Below are 14,391 nucleotides of genomic sequence, written 5' to 3'. Positions count from 1 at the left end.
GGGGATACATGGAAGGGGCAGCTCCTCCTGGCTCCGCAAGCCCCAGGGAGCCGGGAAGGATGCAGCAGCTGCTGGCACTCCCCAGGAGCCCTGGAGAAGCGGCAGCCCCTGGCAATCCCACAGAGCCCTGGTGAAGCCACAGCTGCCCACACTTCCCCGAGGCTTGGGGAAGTGATGCCACCAGCAGCTGTACCTGCCCGGCTGCTGGCGAAGGTGGTGCGTGGGGGGCCCAAATAGGGGACAGTTCGTCCCTTTTAAAAAATAAGTCAGGACCCCTTTTTAGTGTCCCAAATACGGGACTGTCCTGCCCAGTACAGGGCGGGTGGTCACCCTACCACAAGCAGGGTCTTCCTGCCACACAGAGGAACCCTGCCAGATGCCATTTTCCCTCCAGCCTGCAATTCGCCACCTTGTCTCCACGACCGTCTCTGCTATGGACTGAGCACCGTTATGGGCTGGGGACCAACTGGCTCAGCAGCCGTACAGCAGAAAGAGACCTGGGGGTTATGGTGGATGAAAGGCTGGATATGAGTAAACAGTGTGCCCCTGTAGCCAAGAAGAATAACAGCATATTAGGGTGCATTAGGAGGAGCACTTTGAGCAGATCTAGAGAAGTGGTTGTTCCCCTCTGTTCAGCACTGGTGAGGCCACATCTGGAATACTGTGTCCAGTTTTGGGCCCCCCAGTATAAAAAGGATGTGGATGTGCTGGAGCAGGTTCAGCGGAGGGCAACAAAAATGATTAAGGGCTGGAGCACCTGACCCAGGAGGAGAGGCTGAGAGATTTGGGCTTGTTTAGTTTACAGAAGAGTGAGGGGTGATTTAATAGCAGCCTCCAACTTCCTGAAGCGGGGCTCTAAAGAGGATGGAGAACAAGGAGCAATGGTCTGAAGTTACAGAAGGGGAAGAGTCGGCTGGATATTAGGAAAAACTACTTCCCCAGGAGGGAGGTGAAGCACTGGAATGTTTTACCTATGGAGGTGGTGGATTCTCCACCCCTAGAGGTTTTTAAGTCCCAACTTGACAAGGCCCTGGCTGGGACGATTTAGTTGGGGTTGATCCTGCTTGAAGCCGGGGGCTGGACTAGATGACTTGCAGAGTGCCAGGGCTGAGGAAGCCGGCCGGCCGGGCCAGCTGCCTCCTCCTTGCTTTATTGTGTTGCAGTGATTCAGAGACAATCCCACATCCATGCAGAGAGACAATGGCTACAGCAGTCATACAGATGCAAGGAGCCAAGCTGGGCTTTTCCCTTCTGCTCCTCCTGGGGACGTGGGGGCAATGGATGGGAGAGCAGCGCTCAGGCCCTTCCCCCAGGCTGCTGGCCCTGCGAGCACATGGCACCTCTCCAGTGCTGCAGCCTCAGCCCTGCACCAGGCAGGGGCCGGGCTAGGCCCCAGCAGGGGAGAGAGGTTTGCCCAGGGCGTGCGGGGGGCTGGTGTGCAAGCGGATACTGGACGCCAGGAGCCCAGCTCCCAGCTCCCCACACCAGACCGCAATGCTGCAGGGAGCCGGGTTAGGCCTCGTTTACGTCCATGTTCTGCATCTGCACCTCCAGGGCGCTAGCGCCACCCACTGGTCTCTGTTTACTTCCTTCGTGCTGCTTCTTCTGCTTCTTGGACGGCTCCTGGTCGATGGGAGCAGGTTTCACAAAGGGGATCAGCTCCTTCAGCCCTGAGAGAGGCGCAGGCGAGTTACCACGGTGGGAGCTCTCTGGCTGGCCCACTCAGATCACCAAGGGGAGGCCTGACCCTGGTTCCTCCCTCCACCACTCTGCACAGCTGCCCTCCCGCTTGGGAACTTGCCACAGTCACAGGGAAGCAGTGACAGACCCCAGGAGAGGTAGTGGCCCTGGGCAGGAATGGGCAGACTGGATTGGCTCCAGGCCAGAATCCCACCTCAGCCCTGCTCCACGGCCAGACGCTCTCTCCTCCCCTCCACCGCCAGGTGCTGAGGCACAGGGTGCAACCCAAGGGCAACGGGCCACCCAAAGGCCTTGCCCGGTTTTACCTGGTGGCATGAAAGCCCTCAGTTTCTCTGGCACCACGATGCCGTCCTGCGTCTGGTAGTTCTCCAGGATGGCGCAGATGGTGCGGGTGGTCGCACACATGGTGGCATTGAGCATATGCACAAACTCCACCTGCAAGGAGGAAGCCACTGATCCCATGCCCAGGGGCTCCCCCCAGGCCCATGGGATGCAGACACAGCCATGAGCTCGGGAGCCACTCCCCACCCCACATGGGGAGGGCGGGTCCGATGGGCTCCCTGCTCAGACTCTCCCAGGAGCCAACCAGAGAGGAGAGCCGGGCCTGACGCACAGAAGCATTTCCAAATCACGATTTCCGCACGGGGCCAAAGCACTCACCATCTGCCCAGACCCTGGCGCTGGGCGTGGAAATGTAAAGGGGTGCAGCGAAGTAGTTCCCAGCAACAATTTCTGCAGCACACACCCACCCGCCCACGCCAGTTACTGACCAGCTCCACCTGGGGAGCAGTAGAGAGGATGGAGCAGCTGGTGCCGTGGGCTGCAGGCTGCCCGGCAGGGATCTCACCCTGGGAAGGAGGGCCTGGCACAGCTAGGACGGGACACCGCCCGCTCGGCGTGAGCAGGAGCAGCGGCTGACCAGCAGACATGGGCATGGAGCAGCCAAAGTGCAGCAGGTAAGTGTTCTGGGCGGGTTACTGGGCTGCCCTGGGACGCACAGGGAGAGTCAAAGGGAGGGACTCAAACGCCACCTACTTTGTCCATCATTTTCTTGGTCTGCCCGTAGCGGATGCGCAGGCGGCGGGCCTGGTAGTCGGTGCAGTTGGAGCAGGAGACCAGTTCCCGGAAGGCGCCCGAGCCTGGGAACCATGCCTCGAGGTCCAGCTTCTTACTGGCAGCATGGTTGAGGGAGCCTGGGAGAGGCAGGCAGGCTGGGTGTGAGGCCGTGTGTGCATGGCAGCAGGGAGGATGTGCCACAGGCTGCCCCAAACCATCGATGGCTTTGCAGGGCAGAGATCACAGCCCTCCGCGCTGAGCTCTGGCTTGGCCACAAAGGACACCCGCACGCCCCGAGACACAGCAGCACAAGGCAGGCTTGGGGTCAGCAGGCCCCTATGCATGGGGAGTTCCCGGGGAAGATGATGATCCAGGGTGATTCTCTGCCATGGATCTGGAAGGGGCTTGGAGCACTGATCCCTGCCCAGAGAGCCGCTGGGCTCCGAGCTTGGCTCCCCGGTCTCCAGTCGGCTGCCAGTTCCACGGGAGAAGGGGCCAGTGCCGAGCCTGGCCAGCAAGCAGGGGAGCAGCCCAACCTGCAGCACCCACCGTTGTCTCTCTGCCCCAGGCAGGGGCTCCCCAAGTGCAGCGCAGCAGCTCGGGGCCACAGGGCATGTGCCGAGAACCTGGAGCACCCGCGTGTCCCAGAGGAAGGCAGGACGTCTGTGACACATGCAAGAGGCAGCCCCCACACCTGCTGGCTGCTCTGCACCAGAAGCCACCGCCTGCCACTGCTAAGGATAGAGGCGAGGGTGGCCAGTGCGTGGCTCCAGCCCAGCTCTGCCCGCGGCTGGGGGCTGGATGGCAGGCAGCTGAGCTGGGGCACCACCGGATTGAGGCACAGTGAGACAGCAGAGTCTGGCTCTGCTCTGCAGGCAGGGCCCCGGCCCCCAGCCAGTGCTACACTGCCGCTGGCAGAGCGGGCGGGGGGCCCAGTCCCAGCAGAGAACGTCCCGGCCTGGCTCAGCCCTATCGCGGGGGGGCTTTGCCGACAAGCCACCTGCCAGAGCTACAGGGAGGAGAGAGGGGCTGCGGCCTCCAGTCCCCACAGACCCCCCCTGCCGCCCCACTCACCCCTTCGGCAAGAGGAGCCTCCGGCTGCTTTGAGCCAGGCCCCAAGCGCTGACTTAAGGGGATCTTCAACAATGAAGACGCCCCGCCCCTGCCTGCCATTGGCTCTGCGGGCTGTCGCTCAGCTTGCCTCGCTGCAGCCAGGGGCAAGCAACACCTCCTTCCCTCAGGGAGGTGAGCTCGCCTCTCGGCCGCACCTCGGCCCTGCTGGCCGGGGCAGGAGCCAGGAGCCCTGGCGCACACGGTCCCCCCCGTGGTCTCCACGTGCGGCACGTTCCCACCCAGAGCGCTTACGGGGCAGAGCGCAAGGGAACAGAGCTGGTGGGGCACACGGGCCAAGCACACAGCCTCAGCCCAACAGTGCCGAACCTACGCTCGGAAGCCCTGCAGAGCTCACGCGGCTCCTGCTGGCAGGTCCCTACAATGGGACAAGCTGGTCCAGACTGAACACCTGCCTGCGACTATCTTCTCCGAGGGCTCCACCCCACCCACGCCCGCCGGGGAGCTGGAAGAGGGCTCGGACTGTGGCTTGGCAGGGCCCTGCCAGTTGCAGCCAGGGTACAGCCACCCCCAGCTTCCCACAGGGCCCCGGGGCACTGAGCATGGGGCTGCTCTAGCCGTACGCCAGTAGGACACAGAGGCAGAGCCCAGGACCCCCCCATTCCGACAGAGGCACAGTGTGGGCAGGAGCTTGCCCAGGGCCAGGCCCCACGGGGGCCTCAGTCCTCTGCTGGCTGGTCCCCCTCCCACACCGGATCGACAGAGAGGAGGAGGGGCCGTACCGGAGACAATGTTGACAATGTGGTAAGGAATGGCCAGGGACTGATAGAACTCCTCCGCCGTCGCGATCATTTCCTCAAACATCTCCCACGACTTGCCGTCGTGAGGGGACGCGTAGACAAACTGCTCGATCTGGGAGGGGAGAGACAGGCGCTGCTGAACACCCAGAGAGGGACGGGTGCGTGCCCCAGTCTGACGGTGCACCGCGGCGGGGCCAGGCCCAGCGGTGGGGGAGTTGGGGTTCCGAGAACAGGACCCAGCAGACACGGCGATGATCTCAGCAGGGGACGGTTTCTCCAAGGTCCGTCTCATGGAACCGGCGACAGGCCTGCAAACGGGCCAGCAATGGATACCGACCGGCTCACAAGTCGGTAGTGAGCACCTCCCAGTGTGCAGCTCCCGCTGGCAGCAGCTCATCACAAGCCTGCCCAGAGGGGGCTTTCCGGAATAGCTCTTCTGAGGACGCAGCACCTGCAGCCACGCCCCTGAGCTCGTGCAGTTCAGGGGCTTCTGCTCCAGGGTAATTACGCCTGCTGCAAGGAAAGGCCGTGAGCCCTTTCTGCAAACCCTTCCCCGCTAACTGGAGAGCGGTGCCCCCTTACCTTTTCAAACTGGTGCACCCGGAAAATGCCTCTGGTGTCACGGCCGTGCGAGCCAACTTCTTGCCGGAAGCAGGTGGAGAGCCCGGCATACCGGATGGGCAGATCCTCCGGCTTCAGCCACTCGTCCCTGTGCAATGCAGCGATTGGCTGCTCAGAGGTAGCAATCAGGTACTTCTCGTCGATGGAGCTGTCGTCCGCTTTCTCGCTGCCCTTGCCAATGACCTGGAGAGCGGGGGTTGTAAAGGGTGCTGTCAGCGTACCACAGCACCACAGAAGGGATGGATGGTTGTATTGGCAATGCAAGCCTGGGCCTCGGGAGCAGCAGGAGCTATGAGCTAAACAGCTCCTTTGCCCCGGCGAAGGCTAACAGAAATTGGACTTTATGTGCCGGCATCAAGGTGCAGAGGCCTTGCCCGGCAGCTTACCTTGTAAAGCTCCTCGTCAAACTGACTGAGCTGAGCCACCTCCTGCATCACCTCTTTCCTCATGAAGAAGGGAGTGTAGATCGGGGTGTAGCCCTTGCTGAGCAGGGTCTGCAGAGCGTGCTGGATCAGAGCTTGCTCAAGGAAGACCAGGGCCCCCTAGACACAAGACAACTCTCTTAGGACACATGGAAGGCGAATGGCCTGGATTCCTGAGGTGCTGAGTGCATGCGTCTCCTGTCCCGAGCACCTCTGGTGAGCGGCACAGAAGTGCTGACTATACTTCAACTTAGAGAACAGAGCCAAAAGGAGTCACGTCTCATCAGAAGAACAGGGACAGGAAAAGGAACCCAAACTGATGGTGCCCAGGACCATCCCCACACAAGTCTGGGTGCAGGATGCTGTCCACCTCACCTGGAGCATCGGCTGTACAGCATTAACCCTATCATCCCCCACCCAGCCAGCCCCCTCGAGCGTGTACTTGCCGTGCCTTTAAAAAGCCAGGCCAAGCAGCGCGCCCCCTGCACCCTCCAAACAAAGCAGCTCTGCACCCTCCGCAAGGGAGAGGAATGCTCCCTCGGCCTAGTACACCAGCAGCCATCAACTGGCTCCACCTGGGCCCCAAGAGGCATAGCAGAGAGGGCAAGAGAGCAGCCACGAGGCCAGGAAGTCACACTGCTCGATTCCTCGCTCCCGCATTTCCCCAACGATGTTCTGCCGAAGGAACCCTGGGGTTCCGCAAAGTCAAAACAAGGTTCCACGAGAAAACGATGGGGGTTGGCAACCTGCAGCTCCAGAAACTGCCGCTACTGACTCCCCTGCGGCTTCCTGCCGCGCCACTGCTGAAACAGTAGAACGGTGGCGGGAGGGATCCGGCCCTTAAACCAACTGAATTGAGCTCCATGTTTTCAGCAGCAGCAGGGCAGGGAGCTGCAGAGAACCCCTCTCTCGCAAAGCAGCCAGCGCGCGCAGTGGGGGTGGGGCAAGGGGAGCCAATGGCTATCGGGAAAGGGAGCCAGATGGGTCCTGTGTCGCCCTCGCCTTTCACTGGCTGCGACTGGCCTCTCGCATTGCCTAGGGCGGCCAATGACACTGGGCTCTCGGAACTAAAGCCAGAGGAGCAGTGGTGCTCATTTGCCACATTGGGTGAGGTAACTGCTCGAGTTAGTTCAGGCAGGGTTAGGTTGGGGGCCTCTGAGTGGACGGGTTAGTCCTGGGGGCCAGTTTGGGGCTGAGAGGGGTTAAGCCTGGGGATGCGGGGCGGAGAGGAGTTAACCCACATTTATAGGGCTTATTAGAGCTTCTGCAAAATTCTTTTGCACTTAAAAAGGGTCCGGTGGCCAAATACGAGTGGGAAACACTGCCTTGTGCCGTGCTCTGGAACAGGAGGATTTGGGGCTCAGGCTCTCACCTTCAGGAAGTACCCCCTGCTGCCGGCTACCACGGCCCCCTTCTCACCCTCGTAGCCATCCACCATCACCACCAGGTCCACGTGGGAGTACTTCTTCCGCACCGTGCAGTCTCCCCAGACCCTCTCCACTTTGTTATCCGCATCCTGCAGGCCAGGCAAGAGAAGGGAAACTGCAGCTCCCTTGGAAGGTTTCCCTCACCCCTGGCACCGCCAGGCCAGACCCAGGGTGATGCGCACACCCCTAGGCCAGCAGTTTGCAAAGGGCAAGGAAGGAGAAGAGAGGGTGTGGCCGCCCTTCACTCCCCTCCCTCCCTCTCCCCACGAAGGCCGGTCCTCAGGCCTCTTCCGGCGGAGGGCAGCCGTATTTGTCTGAGGACTTGGCACAGCGCTTCCTGGATTCAGCCAGAGGGACCCCCTCATGGCAGCTGACACAGCACCTAACTCCTGACAACAAGACGCACAGTTCAGAACCCTCTGTGCCAAGACGCTGCCAGCAGGGCTCACGTCAGCACACGGCTGCTGGACCAGCCCAAGCATATTCCTGCTGTTAGGCATTCCTGCTGGGCGAGTGGGACGGGCAAGGACAGGCCCCAGCGTTTGGCTCTGCCTGCATTTCCCTGGTGGAGAGTTACGCACAATCCGAGCAGGTCTCTGTGCTCTGTGAGCTCCTGCGCTGCAGATCTCACTCACTCGCTATCTCATCTCAGCAGGGACCTCACCCATGGCCCGCCTGCAATCACTTCGATGGGCTGCTCCTGCCTGCTTTAAGCTGACTGTAGGTTTCCTCCCCAAATCAGCCAGAGACACCATCCACACGGAGTGCATGGACTGAGCACCTACCTCATCATTGCTGATGGGCACAGAGGGGTGGAGGAGGTTTCCGATTTCTCGGAGGCTTTCAAACCGTTCCGCTTCCAGTTTCACACGTTCTGCATCACACTTCAGGATGGCTTCATCGATGAGCAGACGAACTTTCTTAATCTGCGTTACCTGTAGGCTCTGTCGCACACAGATCACTGCATGTTAGGTTTGTGAAAAGGGCCACAAGAGATTTTGTAAGTGGCATGAGCCACTGTGACATTTGCCTAACCAGCCCAACTTTTGCAGAGGCAAATTGCATTTCAGTAATAAGCAAATACATTTTGCTGAATACATTAGTAAAGTATTGGACAAAGGCTACTAAAGAAGAGGCTACTAAAGAAGACAAGAGGCTACTAAAGAAGTTAACGCTTGATCTACACTAGCTAGATCTGTGTATCCGCAATTGACTTACCTGGCCGTCTACACAGAGGGAGGTCAACAGGAGAGTTTTTCCCCATCAACCTCCCTTCTGTCTTGCGATATTGAGGACGACAGGAGTCGACTCACAACCCCAGATAGTTCAATTTTGCATCTAGGTGCATGAAATCGAATTCAGGAAGATCGACCCTGACTGAGTCAATCTTCCTGGTAGCACAGACATATCCTAATGAATTACTAGGGTAAATTACCAGATTAAAATACGCTTCTGGATCAACAACTGGCTAAGGGGCAGGAACCAGAGTAGGACTAAATGGTCAGAGGTAGATATATTTAGGAGTGAACTGGACACAGGGACAGCGGTGAGGTGCAGATGACTATGACTTAGGTCAGTCCAGTTTTGTGAGGAATTGCTGAGGGATCTCATCAAGATAGGACAAAGAGCATCATAACAGCAGATGAAGCTTCATGTTGCTCAGCGCGAAGTACTGCACTTGGGATGGAATAATCTGAATGAAGTGTAAATCTTACGGGTTCTAAATTCATTAGGTCATCTCAGGAAAGGGACCGAGGCACCACCATAGCCCACTCAATGGAGCCACCTGCTTAATGTGGTTAAAAAAAGCAAATAAAATACTAGCACGTATATGGACAGGGACGGGGAATCATGTGGGAAATACTGCAAGACCATTACATAAAATCCAGGTGTGCCTCATTCAGAAAACGGTACGCACTTCTGGCCACCCTGCCGCAAAAAGGATATTGTGGGGTCAGAGGATGGCAGCAGTACCAATAAAACTTATCTGGAGAGAGTTGGGCCATTCCTTCAGACAGGAGAGGAGTAAAAACAGCCACGATGTAAGTCCACAAAGCAAATGACTGGTCTAAAAGAAGGGAGATTGGGGGCTTCTGTTTTCCCTCATCTCACAGCACAAGAACACAGGGACATTCAACAAAACTGAGATATGGCAAATCCACAACTGGTCCAAGGAAACACCTTTTCACACATGTGAGTAAACTGTGGAACTCACTGCTAAAGGACCCTAATAAATGGACAGAACACATCTGCCTGGAAGAGAATATCTGGCTCTGTCAGAGGATACTACTGACAATAATATACCTCATGCTTATGTGTTTCCTAAAGCCATTCTGGCAAACACTGGGCTTAGCTGGAGCAGGGGGCTGATCCAGTCTGACAATTCCTGTATTCACACTTCGGCTGAAAGACAGTACCTCAGACAACACAATGCTCCTTGTCTCCAGGCAGAGATACCGATTCGATACAGACTGAGAACTGAATCACTAATCACACTTTGGTGTGTTCCTCAGAAGGGTCTCAGCCTGACCTTGCCTAGCTAACAAGATCTAACAGGTTCACAGCACAGGCTGAGCTGCCTGGAAGTCAGACTTCAGCTTTGAGGACAGCAAGATAAACGGAAACAAAAAAGGCGGAGGTCACTTGTCCAAGTGCCCACCAGCCTGTGAAAGCAAACTTACTGCTAAAATCTCAGCCGTGAGGCCATCCAGGTTCTGTGCATGTCCTGGTACTGACTCGTCATCCCCCACAGGCTCTTTTTTCTGCGAAGCGAAGCAACACAAAGAACAATGAGTACACTAAGAACGTACGTTGTAACCACTACATTTGCTGCACCATGGGGAACCAGGGCTGGGAGGAAAGGGACCAGGAAAGGCTCTCAAACTCCACCTTACTGAGCGATCCAGAGCATGGCTAGATTGTGCAGGCAGTGGAGTCTAACCAGCTCGATGCTTTGGCACTAAATCCAACATGTGAACAATTTTCTCAGACTCCTTCCTACCAGAGGCCCTCAACTGCAGGAAGGTGAGCCGGCGATTACACTGGTGTAAAACAGTCCCACATCAGTGCTACATGGGAATGCAGCCGCTATGATCTCATAGCACTCACCTCTCTTACCTTCATTTTCTCACCTATCGTTTTGCTGCACAGGTTCTTCAGTTTGTTCAAGTTGTCTGCACGAAATCGGCCTGGAAAGGAAGCATTGGAGGGAAAATGAATCACCCCTCTCCATACGGAAACTAGACATTTTCTAGCAGAGTCAGAAACCTCTTGAGTTAGTACATTGTGAGCCATGTAGGTGACGTATCCTAGACACAAATGTTTCAGATACACAACTTGATCTGAGCAGCACACCATAATGCCCGAGGAAAAGAATGGCATCACAGCAGAACTAGGTGTCAGAGATTCCCCTCTGCCACAGCTTCATGGCATGCCCTTGGGCAAACAAGTCCCCCTGTGATACAATTTTCCCAGCTCTAAAGCTAAAGCAATACCTCACAGAATCACTGGGTGGCTCTGTTCAGTCATGCCCAGCTCCATGTGCCCTCTGGCCCAGTGCAATGTTTTAGACAGGAAGGTAAAATGTTCAGTGTGTCATTGGAAGGTGGAAAGAGATTTTATGCCAGAGCTGCTAAATGTTCAGGGCTTGAAAACAATCCCTTCATCCGCAGGTCAGAGTGCAGCAGGAAACGTCCTATGGCAAGAAAAGGAGGCAGCTCCTCCTACCCCTCCCAAAGTCCAGAAAAAATGTCTTATTTCATTTAAAGCCTCCCTGTTTCTTTGTTCCTAAGACACTCTCCCAAATGTTACCATGTACAAGAGCCCACAGAGACAGCTCCAGGGCTTCTGCTCAAGCTTCCCAAGGAGCAGCCCAGAGAAAGTGACAAAAGTCTGGTCAGTTTCACAGCACATACAGGGACCTTTGGGAGGGGGGGAGATGAAACCACAAGAACTAGCTCATTTTCCTCCTGGGCTATTGCTTGGGAAAGCCAGAAGCAGCACCAGTCAATGAAGGAACCAGCCCTCTTCACCAGAATGGTGGGCTTAAACATGAAGAGCTGGTACCAGTTAGATCAGCAAAGACCTAGCCACTGAGGTGTAAGCCAGGGGCATGGGAAAAAGACACACTAGAGGTGGACTTCCCTCCCTTCCTCTGCCTTTTTACCCAGGAGGCTCTGGAGCTCTCTTCCCACCCAGGCAGCACAAAGAAAGGTTTGAAAAATCTGCTAACTAGAGGCAGGTATTAATGCCTCCAGGAACCCGAGGACAGGAGACAGAAGAGCAACAGACCTGTTACTAGATTCTAAAGCAGGGTTCTCAGGCCACCAACACTTATCCCTAAAATACCGAACTAGTTTTTAAAAAAACAAACAAACAAATGCATGTGTATGTGTGTGTAACTCAGTAATTTATTTACTGATAGCTAGCAAGTCCTTGTGAAAAGTGACATTAACACCTTTCACAGCAGATATACTCAGCTCTAGCAACCTTGGGGTCAAATTAAACCCTGGATGGGGCAGGGGGGCAAGGGCCTGAAGCCCCATGTCAGGAGCCTACCACCACAGGGCTAAAGGTGGAAACCCGAGAAGGTGAGGAATTCACCAACTGTGCCCCATGTGTCTCCAGAGGGGGGCAGGGCCCAACCCCTGCTGGTGGACCTACCAATCAATAGCAAGGCAGTACATCCAGGCTCATTAAGGAATTGTTGCCACTTTGCTCCCACTGCCTGCCCGCCCGCCCGGCAGCCCAGTGCTTTGCAGCTACAAGAAAAGCCCCTGCCGCTGCTCTAGAGCAGTTGTTCTCAACCAGTGGTCTGTGTGTCACAGAGGCCTTTCCAGGGGATCCATCCACTTATCTAGATATTTGCCTGGTTTTACAACAGCCTACACTAAAAGCACACGAGAAGCAATGCAAACTAAAAATTTCATCTGGACTGTGACTTGCTTATAGTGCTCTATAAACTGCACACTGACATACAATATTCCTATTCCAAGTGATTTATTTTGTAATTATACGGTAAAAAGAGGAAGTAAGCAATTTTTCAGTAACAGTGTGCTGTGATACTTATAGATTTGTCTGGTTTTGAAAGCAAGCAGTTTTTAATGATTTGAAACTTGGGGTACACAAGAGAGACTCCTGAAAGCCATGGCTAACCTGCACCACCTCAAACAGACACCTCCCCACATTAGCCTCTGACCTGTCTGTCTATTACTGCTGCTAATGGGCTTCTTCTAAATCCTGGTAATATATATGCATGGAGTTTAACAGATGTGTGATATGCTTTAAAATCGCTCAAACAGGAAAACAGGAACCATGTTCAGATTTATACTGGGGGCTCATTTTGTGTGTGTACTGGTGGCTGATTTTGTGTGTGTGAGATTTTTTTTTTTTAAACACACAGACACGCAGGACACTTAACATCCCCCCATCCTCGGCCACCTATCTCAGTTCTATGCACTTGACTTATCAGTTTTTTTTTTGGGTCCTCTGCAATGAACAGGGTCTGTCCCAGGAAAGTTCATCACTGAATACATCATTTTGTTAGTCTTTAAAGTGCTACTTCTCTGCTGCTTTGTTTTGCTGGTGTACAGACTAACACAGCCAGTTCTCTGTTACACAGAGACAGAGTGGATTAAAATTGCATCTGTTGCATGATATTCCTCCATCATGCTCCAAACGATAGGAGCATCAGCAGAAAAATCGAAGAGCAAATTTCTCCAGCCCTTCTCACAAATACAAAGTTGCATTCCCAGAGCAGCGTGAATGCAAACTGGTAGGACATTCATGAATCAGTTTCTACGCCAGTTGCAGCTGGATTGCATCAGACTGAATGAATCACCAATCGCCAAGTAGCATCCTGCCAAAAAGTGTCCCCCTGATTTAAATGGCAACACTTTCCTAGCACAGCCGCTGAATGAAGGCAGGCTTCTCTTGCCTCAAAATACAGACGGCCTGCAGCACAGTGCTTCAATACAGCAACCTCCCGCCTCACTATCTGTAATTAAGGAGTGTGGTCCAGATATGCCAGACATGAATACAGTGCACACTGACAACGAACAGCGCAGCCTAGCAATGTCTATTAACCCAGCCCTCTTTCCGGAACAATGACAGATGGTTTACCACTTGAAGACAAGTGCATTAAAAAGGAGCTTAAAGATACTTCATTTAGCCAAAGACTTCGCATTAATAATCACTAACAATTACTTCGGCTAAAAGACCCTCAACCACACAAGTTTCTGTAGCCTGAGAGGTGCAGATATTCCGGATTCCGGCAGTGACAGCTCTCCCCTTGCAATTACACGGATGAACTATCTACCGCAGTTATTCAACAAATCCACAATCTTCACGGGGAACAGGTAACCCGCCAAAGACAAGGTTTCCGATGGTCTGTTCCGACGCGTCCCTGCAGCAGGGGCTGGTTCGCTTCCCTCGGCCGGTCACAGCTGTGGGACCGGAGCTGGGAGAAGCTGACAGGTCCCTGAAACACCTGCATTTCTCTGGCAGCCCTTCTGGGAGCGGGACCCGCTACTACCTACCGACCCCCACATCCTGCTGCGGGGACCGTGTGGCTCTGACGGGCCCTTTCCAGGGCCTGGGGCAAGACGCGGCCAGGGACGGGCTCGATGGCCTCGAGCCCCTCCCAACCCTGGGGTGCACCGCGGGGGCCAGAGCTGCCGGCCCGGGACCTGATCCGGCGCTGCCACCCGCAGCACGCGCAGCCGTCGGGGCTGGAGGGGACCCTGGGGAGGCGAAACCTCAGCAGCAGAGGGGCCGGGCACCCCACTCCCCTGGGCACCCCCCAGCCCCCTCCCTCCCCTCCCCTGGACCCCTCCTGGCCCCGCCCCGCCCGGACCGCCCCCCTCTCCTGGACCCCCCCGGCCCCCTCCCTCCCTCCCCTGGACCCCTCCTGGCCCCGCCCCGCCCCCCTCTCCTGGACCCCCCTGGACCCCTCCTGGCCCCGCCCCTGGCCCCCTCCTGGCCCCGCCCCCCGCCAGTGGAACCCCCCGGCTGCGGGGGGGGGGGCAGAGCGAGACACTCGCGCATGCGCCCCGCCGCCCCGCGGACCCAATCTGGCGCGGCCCCGCCGCCCGGCCCGGCACCTACATCGCCGCCAGGCCCCGTCCGCCTCCACCAGCGCGTCAACCAGCGCGGGGTCCTTGAAGCGCTTGACCTGCGAGTCCCGCACGCGGCCCGGGTCGCCGCCCTTGTCGGCGCGGAACAGGTCCAGGTCCAGCACCATGGTGCCGGCGCGAGCAGCGGTCTGAGGGAGCGACGCGGCGGCACTGCGCAGGC

General features: G+C 56.4%; 1 protein-coding gene across 1 annotated transcript; it reads right to left on the bottom strand.

Moving 5' to 3' along the window:
• Nucleotides 1-1,091: 1,091 nt before the first annotated feature.
• Nucleotides 1,092-14,391, bottom strand: SARS1 (seryl-tRNA synthetase 1). Its single transcript, XM_074977416.1, has 11 exons — nt 14,203-14,391; nt 10,216-10,286; nt 9,780-9,860; nt 7,884-8,042; nt 7,044-7,187; nt 5,636-5,791; nt 5,211-5,432; nt 4,611-4,740; nt 2,737-2,894; nt 2,007-2,136; nt 1,092-1,670 (listed from the first exon to the last, which is right to left on the bottom strand). Exons 1-11 carry the CDS (start codon nt 14,336-14,338, stop codon nt 1,513-1,515), a joined length of 1,545 nt encoding a protein of 514 aa, XP_074833517.1. The 5' UTR covers nt 14,339-14,391; the 3' UTR covers nt 1,092-1,512.

This window comes from Carettochelys insculpta, chromosome 26, assembly GCF_033958435.1.
Source record: "Carettochelys insculpta isolate YL-2023 chromosome 26, ASM3395843v1, whole genome shotgun sequence".
Classification (NCBI taxonomy): Eukaryota; Metazoa; Chordata; order Testudines; family Carettochelyidae; genus Carettochelys; species Carettochelys insculpta.
The sequence above is the reverse complement of the archived record's forward strand: the minus strand, read 5'-3'. Positions and strand labels throughout refer to the sequence as shown.

Bases quoted from the DNA above. Each gene is read 5' to 3' on its own strand.
- SARS1 (XM_074977416.1), bottom strand. From the start codon at position 14,338: ATGGTGCTGGACCTGGACCTGTTCCGCGCCGACAAGGGCGGCGACCCG. The intron at 5,792-7,043 runs GTGAGAGCCTGA...TCTTGTGTCTAG, and splicing joins GCAGGGGGTACTTCCTGAAG to GGGGCCCTGGTCTTCCTTGA. The intron at 1,671-2,006 runs GTAAAACCGGGC...CGCCTCTCTCAG, and splicing joins GAGGGCTTTCATGCCACCAG to GGCTGAAGGAGCTGATCCCC.